This window comes from Artibeus jamaicensis, unplaced genomic scaffold (genome assembly GCF_021234435.1).
Source record: "Artibeus jamaicensis isolate MK-2021 breed Jamaican fruit bat unplaced genomic scaffold, CSHL_Jam_final scaffold_847, whole genome shotgun sequence".
Taxonomy (NCBI): domain Eukaryota; kingdom Metazoa; phylum Chordata; class Mammalia; order Chiroptera; family Phyllostomidae; genus Artibeus; species Artibeus jamaicensis.
In genome coordinates this window covers 24,793,939-24,803,916 of record NW_026522057.1, presented here as the reverse complement: position 1 = coordinate 24,803,916, position 9,978 = coordinate 24,793,939, and the positions used below count along the sequence as shown (strand labels likewise).

The 9,978-nt window shown below is 56.8% G+C and overlaps 1 protein-coding gene across 3 annotated transcripts in view; it reads left to right on the top strand.

Moving 5' to 3' along the window:
- The window catches only part of TNFRSF8 (TNF receptor superfamily member 8), a 65,346-nt gene continuing 55,368 nt past the window's right edge, over positions 1-9,978 (top strand). The window contains exons 1-5 of one of the 3 annotated variants that reach the window (XM_053660706.1): positions 1-63; positions 1,505-1,550; positions 2,343-2,397; positions 6,968-7,109; positions 7,290-7,515. In XM_053660706.1, coding sequence (XP_053516681.1) covers positions 7,453-7,515 — 63 coding nt within the window. In that variant the 5' untranslated portion in view covers positions 1-63; positions 1,505-1,550; positions 2,343-2,397; positions 6,968-7,109; positions 7,290-7,452. Of the gene's footprint in view, positions 64-1,504; positions 1,551-2,342; positions 2,398-6,967; positions 7,110-7,272; positions 7,516-9,978 lie in introns of those variants that run through there. The other 2 variants (XM_037165725.2, XM_053660705.1) reach the window with 2 other exon arrangements.

Below are 9,978 nucleotides of genomic sequence, written 5' to 3'. Positions count from 1 at the left end.
AGGTCCTCTGGGCGCCAAGTTCTCAGCCTTCAGGACAGTGAAGCTTCTTGCATGTTCTGAGTTGTAAGCTGCCATGTCAGGGCAGGGTGCCTTTGGGGGCCGTCGCATCTCCTGGGGCTGGTCCTTGGGAGGCCTCCTGACTTGACTGCCAGGCACAGGGCCACGTGGGGAAGAAGCGGGGTGACAGCGAATGCAAAGTCAGCTCCCGGAGAGCGAGTTCCTCACTGCCGACAACTGCGGGAGCCAGAGCGGGTTCCAGGGAGATGGGGCGGTTGTGGAGGGCGGGGGGACCCAGGCTGCCCCTTGGTTGTGGGGGCACAAGTTCCAGCCCTGGAGGGGGCAGAGGCTCATTTTAGAGTCACAGATGTGGGTTCGAACTGTGGCTCTAGGACTGAGTGGCTTGTTCAGGTTACTTCTCTGAACATCTGTTTTCTTATGGATTTAAAAAAAAAAATTGTTACTTTGTAGGGCTATTGTGCCAGGAATCTCTGAATGAGCACCTTTGGCTTATTCCTTCTGAATTTTTTTGCTGGATACCTCCCTGGGGTCAGACACTGAGCTGCACTGGCTAAGACCCCTGCCCTGGGGGTGTCTTCTCACCCCTCACCCCCTGCCTGGAGATGGCAGCAGACCCCAGCCTTGATTTTTCTCTGTAGGTGGGGACAGTGCTCATGGTGGGGGTTGGGGGTGAGGCTCCTTCGATGGCAAGGGCCTGGTGAGGAATGGTTCTCTCTCTCTCTCTCTTTCCTTTTTTAATTCCTTTATTTTAAATTGGTTTTTTAGAGAGTGGGGGTGGGGGAGGGAGAGAGGGAAGGAGGGAGAGAGAAACCCTGATTTGTTGTTCCAGTTATTTATGCATTCATTGGTTGATTTTTGGATGTGTCCTGACTGGGGATCGAACCTGCAACCTTGGCCTGTTGAGAAGACACTCTAACCAGCTGAGCTTTTGGGCCAGGGCTGGTTCTTTCTTTCTTAAGGGGCTGCCCCAGGCTCTCCTGTCCGGGTGCATAGGGTCGGGGACCTCCCTGCACAGGCAACACCCAGGACACGCACCACCCTCCACGGAGCTGGCGTCTCCCTTGGTTGCTTCTGTTTTTTGTGTGTTTTTTTTTCTGTTTTTGTGCTCAATACCTCTGGTTCTGTGATTAATATTGGACTAGGCTTGGTTTCCTGAGCATCTAATGACTCACTCCACTCACAACGGCCCTGTGAACAGGAAGGTCCTGGGGGGAGACAGGGACTCCATGGTGGGGAGTTGGGCCCCTGGGGTCATCCCCGCCATGCCGTGGGCCTTGGCCAAGTCTCTTTCCCTCTCCGGTCTTAGCTTCCTCCTCTGTGTGCCCCCAGAAGGTGGGAGGGAGTACTGGGAACTGGGAACAACGGCAGAACTTCCTCCCCAGCTCTCAGGAGCTCGGGAGGGTTCACAGCCTCCTGGGGTTCAGCCTGGGAGAGCAGGGCTCCCCCATGGTGTTACCCACATTCACTTGTCTCCTCCTCACTGCAGCCCTTTGCCACCATTTCATAGATGAAGAGACCGAGGCTCAGAGAGGGTGAGTAACTTGCCTAAACCCACACAGCTAGTAAGTGGCAGAGACGGGAGATGACCCTGTGTGGTTCTAGGGTCTCTGACCACCCCGAGGAACAGGGCTGGAAATAAGTGTCCCCAGGCCTCACGTGGGAAGGACACCTCCACACCTCCTTCCCACCCGACTCTCCCTGGAGCCTCAGACGTCTCAAGTCCCAGCCCCGGATTTTACAAGTCAAGGTGCTGAGGCCTGGACAGGGGAGTCACATGGTCATTTGCAGCCTGGCCCCAGCCCAGGCTCCTGACACGCCGTCTGCTCTTCGCACACCCAGAGCTGCCACCTGCTGAGCTAGAGCACAGTGGAGCCCACACCGGTGCCAGAGGCTTGGGGGGGGGGCATCCCCGTACTGGCCGTGTGACAGGCAAGGTGGCCTGTGCTGGGGACGGGAGATGGTCACCTGCTGGCCTCACCTGATCAATGGCTGGGAAAGACCTCTGACCCCACGGTGCTTGCCTGCCTGGGGCCCTGCCACAGCGTCCGAAGCCCCTGCATGAGTCACTGTGGGCTGGAATGGTGAAGGCCATGTATATTCGTCCCCTGAGAAGGGGACCCGCAGGCTCCGAGCGAGCGTTCAAGCCGGGGTCCTGGATGGAGGGTCCAGGGCCGGAGCAGGGGGCTGGCTACCCTGCGGGGTGGAGCGAGAGGCTTAAAGCTAAGCCCTTTAAAGAGCTTTGTCTGTCTAGTGTTTTATTTTTTTACTATATTTTTATGTATATATTTTTAATCCTCACCTCAGGATATGTTTATTGTTTGTAGAGAGAGAGGAAGCGGGATAGAGAGACAGATCGATGTGAGAGAAAAACGTCAGTCGGTGAGTTGCCTTCTGTGCATGTGCCCTGCCCGGGGATTGAGCCCCAACAGTTTGCTGTGCGGGGCGCCTCTTGGACCAACTGAGCCGGTGGCCAGGGCTGCCCTCCGTTTCATTCAGGGCTCACTGCAGCCCTGGAAGGCTGCCTGGTAGTGTTAAAGTCCGCACAGGGCAGGGAGGGAGACACGAGGTCCCGGGGACCCCCACCTGTCTCCCCATGCTCGTGCACCTGTGCAGTGTCCGCCCAGGCTGGGGAGAGCCAGCTGTGGAAACAACCTCGTGGACATGGCAGAGTGTGACTTCTGAGGCCTGGTCACAAAGCACGATGTGGCTTCCCTCTCTCTCGCTGGGGCTCGCGGGCTCTGGAGGAGGCCTGTTGCCTCTCTGCAGGACACTCAGCAGCTTCCTGCCACTGAGGGACTCATTTTGGAAGCCGGTCCACAGCCCCCCTGGAGCCTGCAGATGACGGCAGCCCCAGCTGCCACCTTGATTGCCGCCTCACAGCAGACCCCGAGCCGGGTCACCCTGTCCAGCCTTTCCCGGATGGCTGACCCACAGATACACGGGACACGGTGGTTCTTGTTGCCTTAAGCTGCTAAGTCTAGACAACTAATACACTCGGAGAAGAGAAGCGACTTGCCCACAGCCACGTGGCCAGGCCAGGACACCTACATCACATGTCTGTCTTCGGGGGAAGCCAGGGCAGCAGAGGCCTGGCCAGGAAAGAGAAGGCAGCTGAGGCCTGAAAGTCAGACAGGTTCAGAGTTGAATCCCAGCCTTGCCACTCTCAAGCTGTGCGACCTCAGGCAAGTTCCTTAACTACTCTGAGCCTCAGCGTGTTCATCTGTGAAGTCGAGATAGCGATAAGGACTTGAAATCTTGCTGCCAGGATTCAACGTCTGGCCCAGGGCCTGGGTGTTGTGTTTGTGGCCATGTGTTGCTGGGGTTCACCCAGGCGGCCGGGAGCCCCTAACGTTTGTTCCTTCCCAACTCTGAGGAGTGAACTCCCTGATGCCAGCCTTCAGTGGCCACTTCTCATCGCCGTCCTGGGGACCAGTGCTGAGTGACCGAGTCTGGCTGGTGTCGTGGGCCTTGAGGAGGGGTTGAGTTCTGGAGGCTTGGGTTAGAGGCCCCCTGAGGAAGAGTCCCGCTTTCATCTAGCCTCTTGGGAAAGGTTCTCCGAAAAGTACTGGGCCGATCAGAGCGGGAGGATGCAGGCTTTCCCCCCTGGTTTTCAGCCTCCTACCTGTCCGCGGCTGCCTGCAGCAGAAAGAACCCCTTGATTGGCGGAGGGTATTTTGGGGCCATTTTGGGCTGGGGTTCCCAGCTGTTGGGGAAGTCCCTGAGTTTCCTGAACCAAATCTGAGCCTGGTGTCTTGCTCAGCATCCTTTCGGTGACACAGGTTCCCCATCCCCTTCGGCGAGCTTTCTGGTGCACCTGCCTTCCACCCCCTTCCTCTGCGAGCCGCTGCTCACCTGCTCGCCTCCTGCGGGCTCCCGCAGCTTGCCCTGGCTGGGGCCTTTGACCCCCTGCGATCCCACAACAGGGCCTGCTGCTGAGCCTCGCAGGGGCCTGGGGACTTCCCCTCCTGGCTCTTCAAAGCACTTTCACAAGTGTTGGGGGCTCAAGAATGCCTGAAACCTGCAGAAGGCACTGCAACCTGAGTCACCTCCATCCAGGGCCTTCTCTTTAGAACCCCACAGGCTGCCATTTTTCTAGGCGTCTGCACTTCCTACAGCAGAGGCACCTCCCTGGAATCCAGCCCATTGGCTCCCAGCTGCGTGCCAGGCTGCCTGAGGCTCCCGGGCCTCCTGCTTCTCCAGGTGCCGCAGGTGCCCACGGCTTCCTGGGGGCAGATGGATGTGTGAGCCAGTCATCGCCGCCCTGAACCAGTGAGATCAGCTCTGGAAGGGAGCTTCAGAGAACGACCGGAACATTTCGCCTTTCTGACTGGGAAGGCAGTGGGGGAGGGGGGCCAGTGCCAGGAAGGCAGCAGAGAGGAGGTGGCACTGGGGCAGGTTCTGATGACAAACGGGAGTCTGAGGCCGGTCTCTGCAGAGAACCCATGTGGGCAGAGGCGTGCAGGGGGCAGGCAGGGCGCAGGGCTGGGGCAGGGGAAGGGCCGAAAGTGAAGCGAGGCCGGGGAGGGCCTTGAGTCCCACTGGCTCCAGGGGACCTGGTGGAGCCGCTGCTCTGGGCCTCAGCTTCTCACCTGCAGAGCGGACACAAAAGTAGGGTCTTCTCCAGGGAGTGCCCCTGAGGATTAAAGAAGCTGGTGGCTGGAAACTCTTAGCTTAAAGTAAGCACTCAAAGTCCTCTATTATTATGACCATATATGCCCTGACCGGTGTGGCTCAGTTGGTTGAAATGTAGTCCAGTACATCAAAAGGCTGCAGGTTTGATTCCCAGTCAGGGCACATGCTTAGGTTGCGGGTTCAAACGCCGGTTGAGGCTTATGGGAGGTAACCGATCAATGTTCTCTCACATTCATGCTTCCCACCTAACCCCGGCCTCCCTGCCCCCACCTCTACTCCCGTGCGAGGGTTCTGTATGGAGGAGGCTTGGCCATCGGCCCCTTTAGACGCTCATGGGAGGGAAGCACAGAAGAAAGGGACATGTGCCCATTGTTATAAACACCATTTTTAGTGGGTGTGTAGTATTCCCTTAAAGGGATATACCACTTTTTACTTAACTCTTCTCCGTTGTTGTGATCCTTGGGGTATTTTCCAAAAAATGTATAAATAATACTTCAGGAAACATTTGCCGTGTTTATCGTTTTCTTTTTCCCAGTTGCCCTTCGTCCTTAGTTTTTCTTTACTAGGGTGAATTACCGAACCACGAGTCGTAAACACTCTGTTTTGTGGGTGGTCAGGGGGACTTTGCTAAGAGCTGCTGGTAGTGTTCTGGAAAGGGCTGTAGCATTTCCCAGCAAAGTGTGAGTGCACGTCCCACTTTGGGGTGGGATTTTACCAAAGCTGTTTCTTTAAAGAAAAAAAAAAACCCTGATGATTTAATGTCTTAACAGGATCAAAGATTGTTTTAATTTGCATCTCTTCAGTTGCTAGAAAGATGGAACTTTTAAACCGTGTAATTAATGTTAATTTGTATTTCCCCTGTGTCGGCCACCCAGATGCCGATTGGTGCTGTGCCTGCACTGGACAGACACACGTTTATCCCGAGCGCTGGCCGTTCTGTAGTACGAAGCTCTGGACTGGGAAGCAAGCGTGCTGGGTCGGCCCTGCTCCTGCCTGGTTCTGTGAACACCAGGCGGGGGGGCACTTCCGTCATCACTTACTTCATTGTTCAAGACAGTGCCAGCTCGCCCTGGACAGTGTGGCTGAGTGGTTTGGGCATCATCCCACAAGGCAAAAGGTCACTGGTTCAATTCCCAGTCAGGGCACATGCCGGGGTGTGGGTCCCCACTTGGGGTATGTGCAGAAGGCAACTGATTGATGTTTCTCTCTCACACTGGTGGTGTTTCTCTCCCTCTTTCTCCCAACCTTCCCCTCTCTCTAAATGGAAAAACAAAAAGACACAGCAAAAAGCATAGTCCCAGCTCAGTAGCTCAGGCCTGGTGCCCCCAGGGGAGAGTCCAGAAGTGGGTCTCCTGGGAGGGCCCCCAACTGCGGGGGTTTCTCCAGGTGGAATTCAGCAGCTCGAGGAGGGTGTGGGGCAGGGGGTGGCCGGGTACAGAGACGTGGCTGGGAGGGCCCTGGTGGGGACAGCCACCAATGGGCCAGGCTGACCAGATGGAGGCCTGACAGGCCCCGGTGCAGGGCAGACGGAGGTACATAGTCCCGAGGGTCCCTGGGCCACCCTGGGCGCAGGCAAAGCCGTCAGAGCACCTGCGACTGGCTGCTCGTTTCTGAGCCTCAGTTCCTACACATCTGAACAAAACAAGCGCAAGCCCCGCAAGTGAGCCCTTGACCTGCGGCCTTCTCGGACCCCAGTGAGTATGTGCGGAGCACAGAATGAAGGGCACAGGCAGCCCGTGGGACAGAGAAGCACCGGGAGGGAGAATCACCCCGCTGCCGACGAGAACTGAATTCCAACAAGGCGTGTACAGTTTCTTTCTTTCAGGTTAAGACTAGTAGCCTCCTGTTCTAGGTGCGAAACTCCAGGGGGCAGGGAAATATCTGTGAATTGATAACCAAATGTTCCCTTCTTTTCTCCACCAGTCCCTCCAATAGTCTGTTCACTTGTGTGTTCAATCATCTGCCTACCCCCTACTTGTCATCCCCTCACTTGCCCAACCACTCCAACCACCCACCCACCCATCCATCCACCCACCACCTATCCACTCACCCACCCACTCATTATTCACCCACCTACCCACCCACCCATCCATCCACCCACCTACCCCATCCATGTATCAATCCACCCACCCATCCATTCACCCACCACCCCTCCATCAACCTGCCCATCCCCCCACCTCCCCACCCAACCACTCACCCATCCATTTATCCCGTTGTCCACCCACCTTCCCACCCTTCTATCATCCATCTAACTGATGCATCTTACAGTGAAAATATATGAATGGGGTTGGGTGATTGGTGGTGGCTTTCTCTACAGTCTTCCTACTCCAGTGTCTCCTCCAAACAATCTCCAGAGCAAGTCAGAAGGTCTGAGTGGATCAGAGTGTCAGGAACAAGGACCCACTCAAGGTTTTGCTTTTCCTTGACCTTCAGGACCAGTTGGAGCCTCTTAATCTCCTGTGAGTTCCTCCCTCCAGGGGTGGGAGCTGCCTTTCCTGCCCTGCTTCAGTCTCCTTTAACTGGGGACATCCCTACCCCTTCTACCAAATCCAGGGCAAGCCATTCGAAGAGCAGAAGGGGTGTGTGACTTGTTCTGAGTCATCTCCGCACGTGTCTGTCCCCTCTTTTTTTTTCTTCAGCTGCCAGCGGTCCATTCTTTGAAGCAGTTCTGAGTTAACCACTGCACCTCCCTCCGGGAGACAGAGGGAAGAGTTGAGGCTGAATTCACCAGTGAGGTGCGCGCCCGGTCTGCCGCGGCTGCCTGGTTGAGCTGAGCAGCGCGCCCAGCCCTCCGTGGCCAGGATGTGCGCCCTCCGCGCTGTGCCGGCACTGCTGCTTCTGGGGGCACTCCGAGCCTTCCCACAGGTGAGGGGGTGTTGGGGCCCAGATACCCCTCCTCCCCACTACTGCCCTGAGCCCTTGGGGGTGTGGGGCACGTGGGATGCAGGGGAGGGCAGGGACGCCCCTGCCTCATTCCCTGCTCAGCTGGAGTGAGGGGGCGCAGGTGACAAGCGGGGGTGGGGGACCAGAAAATGCAAGTGTTATAGGTGGGAGGGTGGCTGGCAGGCTAGCGGGGCGCCTGTCCCTGCCCCGGCAGAGACAGGGATTTTTTACCTATTGATCCTTCACTGAGCTCAGGGGACTGCCTGCAGGAGAGAGGCTGTGTGTGGATGGGGGTCCAGGGCAGATCAGGTGGGGTCTTCCCTTGACGAGGAAAGGTTGGGGTTGGGGCTCTCCCTGCTACACCTCCCTGGTCCCTAAACTGGCCACTGGCTGAAAAAAGTCTAGAGAGAAAAGGAGGGGCCAGCGATATTCTTCTGAATCCTAGTTCAGCCTGTAGAGAGTAGTTGGGTAGGTGCAGGCAGAGGAGAGACGGTGTGGGTGGGAAAAGGGGGACAAGCAGGTGCCCCCCAGGCCTCTTCATTGGGACAATGTGAGACACCCCCCTCCCCACAGAGGGCAGAGGACAGAGACTCTGGCTAGACCAGAGCCACCTACCGCCACCCCCGCAGCCCTCCAAGCCCTGGGGGAGGTGAGAGCTTGGGGCACGGCGGAGGTCTTGGGGAGGCAAAGGAAGGAAGAAATGTGAGAGGGGACTCAGGGGGCTTTGCTAGCATTTGGTGGCTGGAGCTCATGTGCTTCCTTTCTACAAAGTGAAACCCCTCTTTAAAAAAAAAACAACGTGTGTTTCATTACACGAGGAATATGTAAATATATCCCCTAAGCAAGAAATTGAAACTCTACAGATAAAGGGTAATCTTTGGGCATCGCCCCATCCTGATTCGTTCTAAGATGTGACTGCCATTATTGGTTCGGTTCCTCAGAAGTCTATAGGGTTTCCCATACGCAACACCACGGGGACACACGGCTCTTCTGGCTTTTACAGCGTCCACAATCCACAGCGTGTCTAGGGAGGCTTTCCGTGCTGAAACTTACAGAGCCCCCCACTAATCTTTGAAAATGCGTGTAGAGTTCTGACCTGTAGGTGGCGTCTGTAGTTCCTTTACATCCCTGCAGGATGGGGCTAAGGTTCCTGCAACTGTTTTCTGTCCTTTTGCTAACACGACGCACAGCCCCCACTGATGCCGGGGGCCGGGTGCGCCCCCTTCCTGCAGAAACGGCTGCAGAGACAACGCGGAGGCTCTGGGCGAGAGGCGTGCCTGTCCAGGGGTGTGCGGGACGGCCTCCCCGTGGGGGGCCGGCCTGCTCACCCTCCATGGGCAGCGTGAGAGTAGCGACTTCCCCACATCCTAACCGACTTTTGATCTTATCGGAGGAGTTTTAATTTTGTCAATGTGATCTGTGAAAAGAGCCATATCCTTGTCGTCTTCATTTGCATTTCCCGCCCACTAGAGAAGCTGAGCGTCCCTCATGGGCTCAGACACTAGGTCCCTTTTGGCCAGGAATGGGGTGCCTGTGGGGGAGGGGCTGCGTGTCCAGCCCCACATCCCCTCTGCCCGACCCTTCGCGCCCTTCCCCACCTCTGTGGCCCCAGTAAAGATGTGGGAAGTTCTCTATAAAAAGACAAATCAGGGCTTGAAATTTTAATCTATTTTTCATCATTGTCTGATTTTACAAGACAGCGTCATTTTTTTTTTTTTTTAAATTTTTGTGGTCGCACATGGGGGGCTGAATGCTTTCGTGCTGTGTGTCACCTTCTGAGGAAGAGAGCCGGCCTCATCCGATGCCTCACACCTCAGTCTCCCGGGGAGCAGCTGCAGCGATGTAACCCAGGTGCCGAGCCAGGGAGAAGAGTTCCCACTGTGAGCCCGGCTGGCCTCCCTCTTTCCCCGAGCTTGCGTGGGGCTGGAGGGAGCAGGCAGGGGAGGGAGGCCCAAGGTCTTCCACAGACCTCTGCCTGCCCAGAAGTCCCGCCACTCACTTTCCAGGACAGGCTGAGGCTACAGGCAAGCCTGCCTTCCACATCCACAGCTCCACTTCCAGCTCCCTTCTCTGCCAACTGCAGATAGACCTCTGCCCTGAGCCAGCGGGCGCTCCTGCAGGGGGAAGGTTCTCAAGGATACCTCTTTGCTGTGGGTAAATAACTCGGTGTGTCTCTCCACCCACCAGGGCATCCGGACTTGACTAGTGACCCCACCGAGGGCAGTGCATCTGGTGGGATTTTCCTGGCAAGGGCGCTGAGAGGACTTTCTGGTTCTTTTTGGAAAGGGGGTGATTCGGGTTCCACATCCTGCAGAGGAGGAGTCCCACCTGGATGAGGGGACCCCCTAGAGGGGGCCCCTGATGGGAAGGGGGAAGGGACGCGTGCGGTGAGTCTGAATCCAGGACTCCCCTGCCTCAGTGAGGCCAGGACAGCGAGGCGAGCGT